The sequence below is a fragment of the Chrysochloris asiatica genome, unplaced genomic scaffold (genome assembly GCF_000296735.1).
Source record: "Chrysochloris asiatica unplaced genomic scaffold, ChrAsi1.0 scaffold00144, whole genome shotgun sequence".
NCBI lineage: Eukaryota > Metazoa > Chordata > Mammalia > Afrosoricida > Chrysochloridae > Chrysochloris > Chrysochloris asiatica.
In genome coordinates this window covers 6,510,058-6,528,022 of record NW_006408662.1, presented here as the reverse complement: position 1 = coordinate 6,528,022, position 17,965 = coordinate 6,510,058, and the positions used below count along the sequence as shown (strand labels likewise).

At 42.0% G+C, this 17,965-nt stretch overlaps 1 protein-coding gene and 1 pseudogene across 1 annotated transcript in view; both read right to left on the bottom strand.

Moving 5' to 3' along the window:
* The window catches only part of EXOC2 (exocyst complex component 2), a 260,684-nt gene that overhangs the window by 63,373 nt on the left and 179,346 nt on the right, over positions 1 to 17,965 (bottom strand). Inside the window, exon 22 of the mRNA XM_006870567.1 lies at positions 11,987 to 12,128. Within this exon, the coding sequence (XP_006870629.1) occupies positions 11,987 to 12,128 (142 nt within the window). The remainder of the gene's footprint in view (positions 1 to 11,986; positions 12,129 to 17,965) is intronic.
* LOC102812192 lies at positions 1,095 to 2,663 on the bottom strand (annotated as a pseudogene).

Genomic DNA, 17,965 nt, shown 5'->3' with positions numbered 1-17,965 from the left:
TTATATATTATATAATATATATTATATTATAACATAATATATATATTACTGTTGTTAAATGGCTTTGAGTCGGTTTTGACCCATAGCGACCCTATACAGGGTTTCTGAAGAAAGACTGGTTGAGTTTGAACCACCGACCTTGCTGTTAAAATCAATTTTGCAGTCCTGCACATTAACCCACACACTACATCAGGAGCCCATCTGGAACATTTTACTGTGAATTGAGTGATGTTTTAGACAAGATCATCAGTTTTCCATTCAACAAATCATGCACTTTGTTTCATCTCAACGACTGCAACCCCTCCAAGCAAAAACAGCTATCCTGTTTCCTCCCTGTGTGTCTTACTTCCATTCCACTCTCCTTCTCATCCCTTCAGAACTCTGTCCTTAGGTAAATATTGTGTTTTTGATCTTAAATGGCAGACCATTCCATGATGAGTATACCTAAACAGTGTTGTTTCCCCCACCACACACACACACTCTGTCCCTATCTACAGCTTGGTTAAAAATTAAGCTGCGAGCTTGCGTTCCACTCCAGACCTGAAGGGTGGTCATGAGCCACATTCTAGGGGTTCCTCCAGTCTATTTTGAAGCTGGGTCCTTTTTATAATTTTGACTTTGGTCCACACTGTCTCCCAGTCTCTCTGGAACCTTCTAATGCGATTCCTTTCAGAGCATTTAGTAGCAGCAGCTGGGCATTATCTAGTTCTTCTCGTCTCAGAGTCATGGAGACCGATGCGCACATGTTCCATCAGTCCATTGTACTAATTGATTCCAAGCATTTGCGATTCTCATCACTCTACTTTCTTCCACACGTGGAGAGACCAACAGTTGTACCTAAGACGGCTGCTCATGAGCTCTGAAGACCCCGTTGCTACTCACCAAGTAGGAATATTGGCTTGGTGGACTATGCTCTGCCAACTGCAGCGATACTTCTTCTTTTTTTTTTTATAGGGATGTACATTTTATTGAAAACCTTAAATATACTCAGAACACATCTTTAAACAAGGCTCTCAATTGGCCTACACAGAAGACTGAAGCTTTTCCACTGAGGGTAAAGAGATGGAGAACATGGTGGGCGGGTCCCCTTAAGACTACTCTTAGGCCAGCTTATCAGCTTTCGCCACAGCTTCTTCAATAGGTCCCACCATATAGAAGGCCTGCTCCGGGACATGGTCATATTCACCTCCTAAAATCTGCTGAAATCCTTTGACGGTCTCTTTCAAGGGTACCTACCAGTTTTCCCATAAGGCCAGTGAAGACCTCAGCAACCTGAAAGGGCTGAGACAAGAAACGTTAGATTTTCCGTGCATGGGACACAGTCAACTTGTCTTCCTCAAAAAGTTCATCCATACCCAGGATAGCAATGATGTCCTGGAGGGATTTGCAGTCCTGTAGGATCTTTTGCACTCTACGGGCAACGTCATAATGCTCATTGCCAACAATTTTGCGTTGAATCTAAAGGATCCACAGCTGGATAGATACCCAGCTCAGCAATGGCATAGGACAACACAGTTGTAACATCCAAATGGGCAAAGGGAGTGACAGAAGCAGGGTCAGTCAGGTCATCGGCAGGCATGTAAATAGCCTGCACACAGGTGATCGAACTCTTGATGGTAGTGATTCTTTTCTGCATGGTACCCATGTCCGTAGCCAGGGGAGGCTGATAGCCCACAGCAGAGGGAATTCTGCCCAATAAAGCAGACACCTTTGAGCCAGCCTGGGTGAAGCAAAAGATGTTACCAGTAAACAGCAATACATCTTGACCTTCTTGGTCTCTGAAGTATTCAGCCACCACAGTCAATCCAGTCAAAACTACTCGGGCATGAGCACCAGGTGGTTCATTCATCTGACCGTACAACAATGCTTCCTTAGAGGTAGCAGCTTTCAAGTTGATAACACCAGACTCAATCATTTCATGGTACAAGTCATTGCCCTCACGGGTCCTCTCACCAACACCAGCAAACACATAATAACCACCATGGGCTTTAGCGACATTGTTGATTAATTCCATAATCAGTATAGTCTTGCCAACTCCAGCAGCACCCCAAAGCCCAATTTTGCCGCCCTTGGCATAGGGAACCAACAGATCCACAACCTTGATAGCGGTAACCAGAATTTCTTGCTCAGCACTCATCTTGATGAACTCAGGAGCCTCAGCATGAATAGGTGCAAACTGTTTGGTTTTGATGGGAACTCTCTCATCAATAGGTTCTCCAATGATGTTCATGATTCTGCCTAAGGTCTCAGGATCAACAGGAATTTTAATTGGTGCACCTGAATCCTAGACTTTCTAACCTCTAACCAAGCCTTGAGTACCGTTCATAGCAATGGTCCTTACTGTGCTCTCCCCCAAATGTTGGGCCACCTCCAAAACCAGCCTGCTATCCCTGCCTTGCACTTCCAGGGCATTTAAAATGTGGGGGTATCCCCTCATCAAACTGGACATCTACCACTGCACCGATGACTGCCACCATACGCCCAGTGGTGGTGCCTGCCTTTGGTGAAGGAGATGTTTGCGCTGCATAGTCTCTGCCAACTTGGAGCACTGCCGGGGCGGCCCTCAGCAAGAGCTGGGTTTGGGGCAGCGACGCTGAAGGGTTGAGTCCCCGTAAGGCCCTGGGGGCCGAGGCAGCGGCCACACGCCCCACAAGCCCCAACATGGTGGAGTCTGGGTGTTGACTGAGTGCAGCGATAGTTCTTGACTTTTCCTGGTATACTCAGCAATGAAACTTCCTGGAAGCTTCAGCAATGGCTGTCACTATGAGGGGAGTCATCTTGTGTCACCGCTCATGGCTCACTTTGCTGTACTGGGTGGCATGTGGTTTCCATGATGCTAGAAACCAAGACACTGGTATTTCTAATATCACAGGGTCATTCACCGTGGACAGATGTCAGCACTGTTTTCAGAGTTAAGACAGACTAGAAGGAAGGACCTGAGGACCCATTTCAGAAGAACCTTATGACTGGAAACAGAACGTTGTCAGCTATAGTTCCGCAAGATCAGCCCTCAGGTTGGAAACCACTCAATATACATGTGAGGAACAGCTGTCTAGTCAAAGTAGAGCTGACCTTCATGACATAAATGGAGCAAAGCTTTAGGGACCTTCATTTGTTGATGGGACATGATTCAAACTGAGAAGAAGCAGCTGCAAACATCCCCTAAAAATTGGAACACAGAATGTAAGAAATAGAACCCTAGGAAAATTGGTAGTCATCAAAAATGAAATGGAATGCAGAAAGATTAGTATCTTAGGCATGGGTAAGCTGCAGAGGACTGCTATGGGTCATTTTGAATTGGAAAATCATATGGTCTATTATGCTGGGAAGAAGATATTGAAGAGGAACAACATCACATTCTTGTCGAAAAAACATTTCAAGGTATATCCTGAAGCACACAACATTGTCAGTAATAGGATGATAGATATCCACAGGCCTACAAGGAAGACCAATGAATGCAACTGTTACTCAAAATGACCCAACAACCACTAATGCCAAAAATGAAGAAACTGAAGAGTTTGACCAAGTTCTGCAGTCTGCTAGGAGTCCTGGTGTGGTGCTGTGGGCTAATGCGTCAGACTGCAAAGCTGTTTGAACTGTAAGGTTGGTGGTTCAAGCTCACAGCTGCTCCTTGAAAACCCTATACAGGGTCGCGATGGGTCGGAACCGACTCTAGACACTTAACAACAATAATTACAGTCTGATACTGTTCAAACATGCAATTGCTGGGGGGGGGGGAGGGAGCAGTATTGAAAATATGTGATTAGAAATGATGGCAGAAATTGAATTATTGGATTTTTCAGGACAGCAAATACATTTTTTCAACAATGATTAAGTGCTCTCCTGTTAACCTAAATGTTGATGGGTCTCAATTATCCAATAGCTCTATGGGAGAACGACTTCGATCTGCTTGTGTAAAGACTGTTGTTGTTAAGTTCTAACTCATAGTGGCCCTGTATAGGGTTTCCAGGAAGAGGCTGCTGGGTGTGGACCCTCAGAGGCAGTTAGTTCTACTCTACCTTGTTGTTGCTGTTTTTAAGTGCTGTGGAGTCAGTGTCAACCCATAGCAACCCTATATAGGGTTGCCAAGAAGCAGCTGGTGAGCTTGAATCACCGACCTTGTAGTCCAAACCGACTTTGCAGTCCAGCACATTAGCCCACAGCGCCACACCAGGATGGAGGTGCGACGAGTCGGATTCCACTTGAGGGCACACACCAAAAAATAATATATTTAAAACTTAGGGACAACTGTCAATCATTTTCATATTTTATGCAGCACTGTATCGAGAAAAAATGTTTTTGCTTAAAAAAGCTAAAAGAGAAACTGATTCCAGTTTAAAATGATGTACAGTTTTCCCTAAGTAGAAAGTGGGTTGTATGTATGTTTAGAGGTTAAGACGGAAACAGCAATTTTATTTCAATACACTAACCTCAGTTGTGTCACTGTTCAGATACGTCAACTCGAGACATTACCGAGATATTACACCAAGAACGCAGACCATCACTTAAAATGTTTTCCCTTCACTTGTAAAGTACGCATGCAACTTGCTTTCTAGGTCTGATGTGGTTGCCACTGGGCACAACCAAACACATAAGAGACAAAAGACATGCAAATGTTCAGCTAGATGATGATGCTGTTACTACGGGGTGCCACCCAGTGACTTCTGACTCATAGTGACTGAGTGTAACAGAATGACACACTTCGAAAACATCACTAGCTATTTTTTGCCTAATTTTTCTGATAAATTCTTATAAATGGAATGTCTAGGTAAAGGATACACACAAATGTGAGGGGGCTTCAAAAATTCATGGAAAAATGGAATTAAAAGACAACTATATTTTCCCATTGCACAAGACCTTTTTAAAGTGTTGAAGAGCAAAGATGTCAGCTTGAAGACTAAGGTGTGCCTGACCCAAGCCATGGTATTTTCAATAACCTCATATACATGTGAAAGCTGGACAGTAAATAAGGAAGATCTTAGAAGAATTGATGCACTTGAGTTATGGTGTTGGAGGAGAATATTGAAAGTGCCATGGGCTGCCAAAAGAACCAACAGATCCGTGTTGGAAGAAGTGCAGCCAGAGCGCTCTCTGGAGGACAGCATGGCCAAACTTTGTCTCTCATACTTAGGACATATTGTCAGGAGGGACCAGTCACTGGAGGATACCATGTTTGGTAAGGTGGAGGGTCAGAGAAAAAAAGGAAGACCCCCAGTGACATAGATTGGCCCAGTAGCAGCATCAATGAGCTCAAGTGTGGCAACAATAGTGAGGATGGCCCAGGATTGGGCAGTGTTTCGTTCTGCTGTGCATAAGGTCGCTATGAGTCGATACCGACTCGATGGCACCTAACAACAACAAATATTTTCCCACACACTTTTTGAAGCCCTTTTATATGACCATGTACGTATGTATGTGTGTAGGTGTGCCAATTTATACCCACAGAAAGATGTGGGGGTCATTCAGTTCTCCTTAACCTTTACAAAATAGCAGGTCAAAACCAAGGTTTTCAACATCTGTCTATCTAGACAATCTTATTACTTTAATTTGTATTCTTTGAATACTGATGAACTTCAGTATCATTTCATTTTTATTGGCCACATTAGCTCTTTTGTGAGTATTGTAACATGGACTTAATCTTCTACAATGGTTTTTAATGAAAGTTCTTGACTCTTTGACTAGCATCATGGCATAGTATTTAAGAACATGGCTGCTCGGATAGGACCTTAGAATCCTTGCTCCACCACCTAACTAGTAAGATCTTGGGCAAGGCACTGAACCTCTCAGTGGAAATTTTTGGATATTCCAGGTTATTTCCCTATGAAATGACGAAACAAATATTACTCACTTTGTGAGGTGCTATTATGAAGATCCAATCAGATAATCCAAGTAAACATCTCTGCCTGGCACACAGTATATACTCAGCCATAGTACACACTCAAGAATAGGAACACACACACGTAAGAACATATGGGGAGTCTGGTGGCTTCACACAATAAGCACTAGACTGCAAACCACAAGGTCCACAGTTCAAGCCTGCCAATCACTCTGTGGGAGAAAGATGAGTGTTTCTGCTTGTGACAATTCAAAGTCTTGGAAACCCTATGCAGGGCTGCTATGAGTTGAAATTGACTTGACAGGATTTAACAACAACAACACAGAAGGGTAAGTAAAAAAATATCGCTACAAAATCATTAAGAGCCTTTGTTAAAATAAAAATATCAAAATATGAAACATCTGTTTCTCAACACATATTCCATTCCGAACTATATATTTCTGAAAGTGCTATTTCCATCTCTCTAGCCCTTCCCCCTGGGGTGGCGCTCTGGGATAACACACTGGACCATAAGGTTGGTTTGAACCACAAGGTCGGCAGTTCAAATTTACCAGCAACTCCTTGGAAACTCTATGCAGGGTTTGTAATGAGTTGGAACCAACTCGACGACACTTAACAAAAACAACCACCCAAGGAATTCTGCATTCTTTAATCAACCAGGTCAAAATGACAGTTTTAGCATTTTTGAAGTGTTCAAAAAAAGGCTCTTTTTATAAAGCTGTTAGAGTTGGGGAGCAAAAAGAAGTCTGTAAAAGCAAGATCACACTTGTAGAACGGAATGGGTAAGGTTCTCAGTGAAATGCGTATATGTCAGCCCTTGCTACTTGATAGGTCAGCCCTTGCAGGTATATTGCTGGGGTGGAAAAAATCCCTCAGCACAATTTTCCTGGCTGTTTTCTCACTAATACAGTTTTAAATTTCTTAAAAATTTTCCCCAATAAGTCCCTATGACCATCCTGTATCCTTTGAAAAAGCCTATCAAGACGATCTATTCGGGATAGCGTAGTGGTTACGAATCGGGCTGCAAACCTTAAGGTCAGTGGTTCGAAACTACCAGCTGTTCCGCGGGAGAAAGATGAGGCTTTCTGCTCCCGTAAAGATTTACAGCCTCGGAAACCCTGTACAGGGTCGCTATGGGTCGGAACCGACTCGACGGCACTTAACAACACCACAACAAACCTTGTGTGCATACATTTCTGCCTTGAAGGAAGCCCCTGTTAGGACTGGACTTCTATCCTGAAGGCACCCTAAGGAGACGAAGACAAAACGTATTATTGAGAGAACCTGTCTGAAGTCACTCAAAGATCGCATTGTTGTTGTTGCTGCTAAGAGTCGTGGCGTCGGTTCGGACTCACAGCGACCTTACATAGGGTTTCTGAGGCTGTAAATCTTCACAGGAGCAGAAAGCCTCATCTTTCTCCCATGTAGTGGCAGGCGGGCTAGAACTGTGAACCTTGTGGTTCCCAGTCCAGTGCTTACTGTATGGAGCCACCACACTCCCAATGATCACATTTGTTGTTGTTGTTAAGTGCTGTGGAGTTTGTTCTGACTCAAAACGACCCTCTATAGGATTTCTGAGGAGCAGCTAGTGAGTCTGAACTGCTGACAATTCAGTTCACACTGACCTTGCAGTCCAGTGCTTATGTACAACGCCAAATCCAGACATCAATGTTGTTGTTGGTAAGTGCCGTTGAGTCGGTTCTGACTCACAGCAACCCTGCATAGGGTTTCTGAAGAGTGGCTGGTGGGATTTAACTGCCAACTTTGCAGTCCACTGAATTCACCTACAGTGTCGTGAGTAAATAAGTTCTGTTTGGAATAAACCCATGAATATATGAGCTGGAGCCCTGGTGTGGCGCTGTGGGTTAATGCACTGGACTGCAAGGTCAATTTGAAGCTCAAGGTCGACGGTTCAAGCTCACTAACTGCTCCTCGGAAACTTTACACAGCATCGCCATGAGTTGGAACTGACTCGACGTCACTTAACAACAACATATGAACTGGAAAGTTAATAGCAATTCTCTGACTTTTCCTCGTAAGAGCTATACATGCTGTTGTTGGTAAGTGCCATGGAGTTGGTGCTGACCCATAGCAACTGTTTCCAAGGTGTGGTTGGTGGGTTTGAACTGGCAATCTTGAAGTTAGCAGTGCAGTGGTTATCTTACAGATCCATCAGGACTCCATGTGCATACACAGAACTACTCTATGCGCGTGCATGGTCTATAAACGTGTGCCATCATATAGCACACACAGCTCAGTAGGCTCATAAATATTTAAATCATTCACTTTCTCAGGGAGCTGTACTAAGCCCTCAGGAATATAGTTTTCTAGTTCTTGAAAACCAAATTAACAAATAATCTTTTCCTATCTTCATCATTTTAGCATGTCTCTTATTCCCTAGAAATTCTAACCTGGCTTGGAGCTTTGAATTAAAGTTATAAGATGCAAGGGATGATTTAATTATATAGTATTACCAGTAGACTTCAGTGAACAGGTATGAAAGACAGATTCTGAAAGGATTGTTATTAGGTGCGATCGAGTCGGTACCAACTCATAGCAACCCTATGCACAACAGAACGAAACATGTGCCTGGTCCTGGGCCATCCTCACAAATTGTTGCCACACTTGAGCCCACTGATGTTGCCACTTGGCCAATCCATCTCGCTGGTGGCCTTCCTCTTTTTCTCTGACTCTCCTGAAAGGTAGAAACCTTCAAATAAAAGTGAAATTCTCCTGAATAGCAGCAGCACAGATGTAAGAAGAGCTTTGTCTTGTGTTGCCATGATTAGATGTATGCACGGACTCTGGTCACTTTCTGAATATGTTGTCTAGCACACTGTTTTAACAACAGATGTTTAATAACTTTTGCTTACTGTCAAAATTAGGCACCCTGGAGCCTGCCATTAGGTGTATTATTATGGGTATGCAGGAGAGTTACCCTGCTCTAGATGGTAATAAGCAGTCAATAATTGAGGATCTTATCTGTAGACTGGCAATAGTCACATGAATGCCACGCATCATAAAAATGTTTTCCTCCTCCCCCAATAGTTTGGCACAGTGAGGCATAGCTTTCCTTTTCCCATAAATTACTTTATCTGATGTGACACTGTAGGATAAGCACTAGACTGGTAATCACAAAGTTGGCAGTTCAAACCTACCAACTGCTCCATACAAACCCTATATCGGGTGGTTATGAACTGGACCCAACTCAACGACACTTAACAATAACAACACAACAACAATTTATATGTGCTATAAACAAGGGGTCTCTAAAATTCCACAACAAATTCCAAACAAAAATCATGGGTAATATTATGCAGAATGGGAATTCCATTGTGTTCATGCAGAGCCTGTATGTAAGTCAGAAGGCAGTTATTTGAACATAACCAGGAGACACCAAGAGTTTAACATTAGAAAAGTGTGCAGACGGGCAGCATCTGTTCACATTACGTAATTTACTCTGTGTGCTGACCAACCATGTGCTCTGAGAACCTAGACTCTATAAACGAGAACGTGGCATCAGGATTGGAGGAAGGCTCACTAACAAACTGTAACATGCAGATGATGCAACCTGGCCTGCCAAAAGTGAAGACAATTGGAAAAACTTAATTAGTGACGGTAAGAGATTAGTCTTCAGTATGGATTGTATGCCTGAATGCACAAAAAACGGAAATCCTCAAAACCGGGTCAGTAATTAACATTGTTACAAGCAGAGAAGAATAGAAGTTCTCAAAGATTTCATTCTACTTTGATCAACAATCAACATCCATGATATCAAGAGTCGAGAAATCAAATGATGCTATTGCATTGGTCGAATCTGCAGCAAAAGACTTTAAAAGTTCTAAAAAGCAAAGATGTGTATTTGATGACTAATGTGCTCCTTATCTAAGTCATGATCTTTTAAATTATGTCTGCACAAGCTAGACAATTAAAAAGGAAAAGCAAAGAGGAACTGGCACATTCAAATGTGTTTGTGAAGAGTATTGAATATACTGCAGACTGTCAGAAGAAAAAAATCCATCTTGGAGAAACTAGAATCAAAATACTTTTTAGAAACAAGGATGTTGAGACTTCATTCCATCTGGCTCTGTAGGATAAGTACTGGACTCCTAACCACAAGGTCAGTAGTTCAAACCTACCAGCTGCTCTTTAGACACATAATTCTGGGACGCTATGAACCAACTTGATGGCACACAATAATAACACCAACTTTGGATAAGTCATGAAGAAAGTCTTACCAATAGAACAGGACATCATGCTTGGTAAGTAGAGGGTCAGCAACAAAATAGGGAGACCTTCAATCAGCTAAGCTGACATAGTAGTTGCAACAGTGGGCTCAAACAATTGCCCGGGGTCACCATCAGTCAGAACTGAATCGACGACACCTTTTTTGTGATCAATCTCATTGATTTAGCTCTAATGAGCTCAACAGCTCATTAAACGGTCTTAAAACTATGGACAAAATCAGCAGCAGTCTTCCTTGTAAGCAATTACTTATAAATGAAATAGTAATTCTCAGAGGGTAAAACTAAAACTCCACACGGAGTCTCCAGCTATCATGTCATGACTTCAGACTGGCTGGCTGGTGTTGATAGAAGTTGATATATCACAGAAGGGAATCAGCCCTTGAAGACCGACTAAGCAGGGAGAAAATGCTGTGGAGAGGCCAAGCAGTGGCAGGGTCTGCCGGTGGGCTTGGAATGTGGTGGGGCAGCGGCAGGGCAAAGATAACGTGGCAGTAGACATGAAAGCAGTTCGTACATAGCTTTGAGGTACAAGTTAGACACACAGATTGTATTGTGGGTACAATTCAAAGATACCGCACAGATTTACGTACGATATTAACAAGATCTGATTTCCATTGTTGAAGGATATATTTGGGACGTAAACAGCAGTCCCGTTTGGGAAAAATAAATCATGTGAGTAGAAAAAGTAACCAAGCTTAACCAAGAGAACTTGTGGCCAGGGGACAGTAGAAGGCCTCAAAGGACTACAATGACTATGATTTCAGACAAATACCTTTGGTCACATAAAACATTATTAATTTTACGATGGTTTTTATTTTAGACTTTTGATGCACTGTATTTATTATTCTTCTATATGAATTCACTGTAAAGACCAGAGGTGCACAGACAGTAAATCCCTTGATTTGTTGTTGTTGTTAAGTGCTGTCGAGTCATTTCCGACCCATAGTGACCCTGTACAGGGTTTCCGAGGCTGTAAATCTTTACGGGAGCAGAACGCCTCATCTTTCTCCCGCGGAATAGCTGGTAGTTTCGAACTGCTGGCCTTAAGGTTCGCAGCCCGATTCGTAACCATTACGCTACCAGACCACTACACAGTCACAACAAAAGATACTTCATATGATTCGTTTAAAGAACGAAGATTAATCCAAATTGGCAAAACAATTCACTAGTGTAGTTATAAGTCAGCTGTTTAGAATATCAGTCACACATGTATCCCACACTGCTTCATACCAAGAAATTATGTTTCATCAATCAAAAAGCTTATTTGATTCAGCAAGCAATGGTTCTTTGTAAAAGGTATATTATGAAGTAATTTAAGCAGCTGTCATTTGATATCACAAAGATAATCCTGGTGTTTCTGTCAGTGTGCCTTCTGGGGTTTCACTAAATGACTATAATAATCTTACTCCTACACATTTTCCTTTTACCACCCCCCCCCCATGTCTATAGCATCCGTAATTGGGCCTTACAGAGAAGTGACCAGATTTCTTAAACACATTTTTTTTTTATGACAGTCACAAGGTCATTGTATAAAACTGTCACTCAGAATCATTCTATTATAGCTATACAATAAAAGTATACCATAAGAAGCATACATCTAACATTGTCAGTTATTATAAGGTATATAATTAATTGTCCTCTGAAATTTAAGAATAACTTTCAAGCCATTAAATATTAATAATAAAAAAATGTACTAAATTCTAAGCTATCAGAAAAGGTTTGAAGCTAACAAGAAGTTAAAATCAAACTAATCTCTCTAACTTTCAGTAAATACGAAAAAAATCTAAGTAAAAAGAAAAGCATTGTAAGCCTACATGAATGGATGAAACCATATCTTCACCTACTAGCCCGGATGCATTAGACTCATCCTCCGAGAGAACGCCAGGGACTTGAAGGCCCTTACCTGTTGGAGGCAGGCAGTCTTTCCAATCGAAGCAGCCCGCATAAATGCCAGGCTCTAGGGAGCCAACGATCGGATCTGCTTTCAACTCAATGTAACTTTCAAAGAGCCTTTGGTCCAATTCTTTCAGTGAGGCCATGCTGACCTAGAAACACATAACAAAGAAAACTATGTATGCATGGTCTCCTGGGATGGTGCTGTAGGATCACTTCTGGACTGTAAACCACAAGGTCAGCAGTTCAAATCCACCTGCCACTCCTCGGAAACCCTGTGGTTATGGGTTGAAACAGACTCAACTCGCTGGCACTTAACAAGAAGTCATCCAAATGAATAATAACATTTCGAGTTTTTAGGAGACCCCTGATGTGGTGCTGTAGGATCAGCACTTGACTGTGAACCACAAGGTTGGTGGTTCAAACCCGGCTGTTGCTCCTTGGAAACCCTATAAAGGGTCGCTATGAGTCGGAACCGACTCGACGGTACTTACCAACAATATTTATGAGAAAAGGAAAAAGGAAAGGGATGTACACAGCAAATACTTCAGTGCATTTAAAAATTACTGTGGTAAAAATATATCCAACAAAAATACTAGTCACTTTCATGTTTTCTAAGAAGAGGCTTCAAAAAGTTCATGAAAAACTAGAACAAAAAGATAATGAACATTTCCACAAACTTTTGATGCCCCCTCACACATGCATAATCCACTGACAGCAATTTCATTCTTCACGCTGTGCAAATATGATCACTACCACTCTCGGAATTACTGTGCTATCATTAACATACTATACCCTGAATTCAGTGCATTTTACAAGCACTTACCAACTTTCAAAAAACACCCATAAAACATCTTTTTATTTTAAGCAATAAAGACCACTATCATCACAGTTATTTTATGGAATTAACAAAACAAAACAAAAAAAACCCTTAGAACTACAGATTATATTAAAAACACTTTTTTAAAAACTGCAAGAAGAGCAAAAAAGACGTTGTGAATATTAAATTGTAACAACCAACAAACTACAATACAATAGAAGCGATTTAAAACAATGCAGCAAGTGTTTCTTCACACTAATTGCTTAAAGAAAAGCATTATTAAAAGAAAATAGGTATGTACAACCTTGTAACAACAGGGCTGTAGGATACAGAGATTGAGACATGGTTAGAATGGGGAAAAGGGAGGAATAATGTTAAGATGCTTGGCTGTCTTTTGAATCTTGGTTTTCCTTGCATTATATTATAGAATAGACACTGGAGGGGGAGAGAAAGGAATAGCCAGAAACATCACCATAGAAAGCTTGTAAGTCCGTCTTCTGCCTATAACTGATTAGAATGCCTAAAATGGGGCTACAATGTGCCCAGTGAAGGAGGCTTCCTGTAGAGCCTCTGCAATACATAAGACTACAGGTGGAAGCCTGAACCACACCCAGATCTCCAGAGATGGGAAATTTACACTTGAAAGGACAAGCAGACAAGCCTGGAGTGGCTAGAAGAACAGAAGATATTTCTTGAAAGAAAGATCTACAGGAAAAATAAAAAACAATATAGGCAGACTGACTGTTAGTACAAAAACAAGCAAGTTGCTTGCCCAGGAGATAACAAGGCAAGTGGTCGGGTTGCCTCAGTGTAAACCCCCTTCCAAGACTAAGACTCAATGGGAATACACGCTCTGATTGGTGACTACGCTTGTCACTGATAAGGGGAAGTGAAGGAAAAACAACAATGAAGCTGTGAGCTAAGCCTTACAATGTTCAATAGACTCCTGTGAACCCAGGTGGAGACCTGGCTGGCCAGCAGTGTGGCAAGACCTGGGGACTCTTGGACCTAGAGTCAGTGACATAGCCACAGAGGACTAGAATGGAGACTGAAGCGTCCAGCTGATAAGAAGAGAGGGTATATGCACAAGAACACCCACACTTGCAGATAATACCCATTTGACCTGGCTTCAATGACTGGATGATCAGAATTCAACCAGAAGAAGAAAGAAGAGGAAAAAAAGAGTAATGTGATACAATCTGATGAACCTGACCTACACCTATGGATGCAGTAGCTCAAAAGAGGGAACAAGTCCTTACAGCAAGGATCATTCCCACCCCCTCCACACACAGAGTAGACAGGGATGGACATTGGCTACCCATAATCGGGGGGGTGGTGGGCTACAAAGGCAAGAAGTGACTGGCTTACAAGCTTTCAAGAGGGAACCTAGATTCAGAGGGCGTGGAGGAAGGTAGACTCTCTAATGAGTAGTATCCAATCTGTCTAGGCGGGGCTGATGAAAGGAAATGCGGATAGGTCTCTTGTGATACAATAGTGAATAACTGTTATCAGGACTGATTGTGAGGGTTGGAAATGTTAAGGTAGACATTTTGTAGCAAGGAGGGGAATGATTAACTTTTCAGTCTAGGAGCGGAGGTCCCTGGGACCATCAAGGGAGAAGAGGGGAGAGTGGGACCATACCCAGAGAAGCAGTGATGCCTGAGATGGAGGCAGAGACTATGATGTGGAGAGATGGAGCAGCTGGGGACTTCAGACCCAGAGAGGGAGAGGGGCTGTGTGCCGACAACTGGGGGGACAGGCTTGTAGCGTATACCTTTGGTTGGTTGATGATGCATGCAGGGGACTGTAACCATGGCAATGAAACAATATACGATAGGATGAATATAAAACTAATGTTCTCCCATGTAAACTATCACATAATTCATAATAAAACATTAAAAAAAAAAAAGAAAGAAAGAAAATAGGCCTACTCTGGGAGGCTGAAAACACAAAGGCAGCTCTTCCCTTCTCTCTCCAGTTACAACTATGCCTGAACTAAGTCACAGGACTGCTACTGCTTGGGAATGGTTCCATAAGGGGAACCTTGGGTTCCATGGTAACTCCAGAAAAGAGACGAGACTCAAGCCCTGTCTTCCACAGGTAAAATGAGAGACTAGAAACTGTATTAGACAGTCCTGTGTGAGGAAGAGAGGCAGATCCTTGCTGGGGCTCAGCCCATATGACCTGTGGACTCCTGGTAATACTGGGAGATTAGGGCTAAGGTGGTTAGCATCAGCCCCATATGAGGGTGCCTAGTCTCACTGACACCCAGGAGGCCAAGCAGCTACAGAAGGGCAGGTAGAGTCCCGAGTCTGGGAAGCCAGTGGACCCCAGTGCTGCCGTAGTGGACTGGTGAACTGTCTGCTACTAGACCCCTGGTCCACAGGACACAGTGTCTCTTTAGTCCAGACCTGAATTTCAACAGATTGATGATAAAAAATAAGCACACACCAAGGTAGTCTAGTAGCTTGAAACAGGAATATCAGTTGGCCAGTGACATTCAGTTATGGAAGAGACAGAAAACACCTTTGGCAGAAAAATAATGAAAACTCCTAAAGAAGATTACAGTGCAACGAAGAACAAGACTTCCTGGATACACAGCATATAATTTCCAAAGTTTATAACTTAAATGAAGGTATTACTAACCCCTACTGAGATTATCATACTTCAAAACACAGCGCAACAAACTTACAGAAAGTACCGATTTGACCCAGCTTGGATGGCTTGATAATCAGAATGTGACTACAGGAAGATAAAGAAGTTTGAGACAGGATGCAATTGTACATTGCTACAATTTTGATGAACTTGACCTATACTTATGGAGGTCAAATACCTATACTTATGGAGCTCAAAATACCAATTGAGAGGGAAGGAGTCTTCACATCAAGGATCAATGCTATCCCCTCTATACACAGGGTAGACACGGAGGGGCAACTTAGACAATGGCTACCTAAAATGGGGGTGGTAAAAAGGCATGAAGTGGCTGGCTAACAAGTTTTCAAGAGGGAGTTTAGTTTCAGAGTGTGTGGGGAAAGGTAGAATCCCCAATGAATAGTTCTCATCTTGTCTAGATGGGTCTGGTGAAAGGAGATGGGGTAAGAGTCTTTTGATTCAATAGTAATTGTGATCATGAATAAGTGTGATTGTCACAACTATGAAGATAGAAGATCTGTAACAAAAAAGGGGGAGGAGTTAATCTTACAGTCCAGGAACAAAGGACCATAGGACCATCAAGGGTGAAGAGCATGAGCAGAATGTGGGGCCCTATCTAGAGAAGCGGTGACACCAGAGATGGAGGCAGAGATGAGGACACGGAGAGAGGGAGCAGCTGAGGACTCCAGACTCATGGAAAGAGAAAGGCTGTGTGCTGGCGGCCAGGAAGCTGGCTTGAAGAATGTGCCCTTTGGTTGTTTAAATGATTATATATTCCTGTGTGTTTTTGTGTACATCAAAAAAAAAAAAGTGAGAGAGAATAGAGGCAAATACTGTTAGCCAATGGTGCATGGAGGGGATTGTAATCACGGCAATGAAACAAAATGCAATAGGTTGAGTACAAAACCATTGTTCTCCCATGTAAATTACCACTCAATTCACAATGAAAGTTTAAAAAAAAAAAAAAAACAGGGCAGAAAAGTAATGATGGCTGAAAATTATAAAAGAAGAGACATGGAAGACAGATCTAAGAGTTCTAATATGCAAAAATAGAAATGCAAGTAGAGAAATATGAGAAGTTAAACAACATATATTAATTAAACAGGCCACAGAAGAAATTTTAATGAGATTAAAGATAGATCTTGAGACTGCCTGAATGAGCTAAGTTTCAGGCTAGACTGATAGATGTATCTTGACGAATCCAGTTATTTTCTAACTTCTAAATAGAAATAAAAAATAATAGAGCCAATCTTTCAAGTTTCTAAGATCTGGAAATCTGAGATCAGATTTCTCAGCTGTAACACTGGAACTTAAAATCAACAAAATAATATATACAGGCTACTAAAGTGAAAAGAGGAGTCCTGGTGTGGTGCTTGGACTGCAAAGTCGGTTTGAATCACAAGGTCGGCGGTTCAAGCTCACCAGCCACTCCTCGCAAACCCTATAGCGGGTCACTATGGGACACAATCGAGTGGACAGCGCATAACAACAACAACATCACCTATGTAATTGGGAGAGGGCCCTAACTGATGAGAATACGTAACTGAAGAAAATATTGGCAGGAAGTAAACTCCGAGTTCTTTCCTGACTTATCCTCTCGCTAACATTTATTAATACAAACTGAAACAGGTGATTGGATTCATTTGGGAAATGTGAAATAAAAGTCATAAAAATTCTTGACAAAGAGGAGACACTCGAAAGAAAGAATCTAGAATGACAATGAATCTGTGTAATGAAATTTGTGGAAAGATCCGCTCTTTTGAGCTAGCTGATCATTGCATAAGGCTTTTTACACACATCAAGTTGAGAGCTTGCTGAGGCCCAGAGGGTCGCTTAAAACCGAGAACGCTGAATCCTGTGAGATGCTAACTTCACTAGTTATGGCATCAGTGGTTAATTCAACAATCTTATCCCACCCGCTCTGGAGTGCAGCCACAGTTCTCCAGTCACCAGGACTGACAGTCCTCCCTTTCTTGGCTCATCTTTGATGAATTCCTAACCTGTCTTCAAACAGCGGAAACATCTCAAAACTGTTGTTCTGTTTGGAACACCATTTTCATAAACTTGTTGCAAGGTGTCCATGATTTGCAAAGATGTTCACTTGAATTTTGTTAAAATTCTGGTATTAGCCCTGACCTCAAAATCACTTTTCTCAGAGGCACAAAAAAGATGATGGGAAAATGAAAGAACATTTTAAGAGACGTGGAAACAGAGCACTAACGTCTCATATACACTGAACAGGAGATCTTATAGGAGAGAGCCACTCAAAGATATACTGGGTAAGACTTTTCTAGAAATCATTAAAGAGATCAGAACCCCACTGCCATCAAGCAGATTGAGATTTATAGTGACCTATACGACAAAGTGGAGTTGATAATCTTTATAGGAGCAGAGAGCCTCATCTTTCTCTTGCAGAGTGACAAGCGGATTTGAACCACCGCTCTTGTGCTTAACCCACTATGCCACTGAGGCTCCTTAGAGGCATCAAAGTGAGGGAGGAAAGTTAAAAAGAAGAAG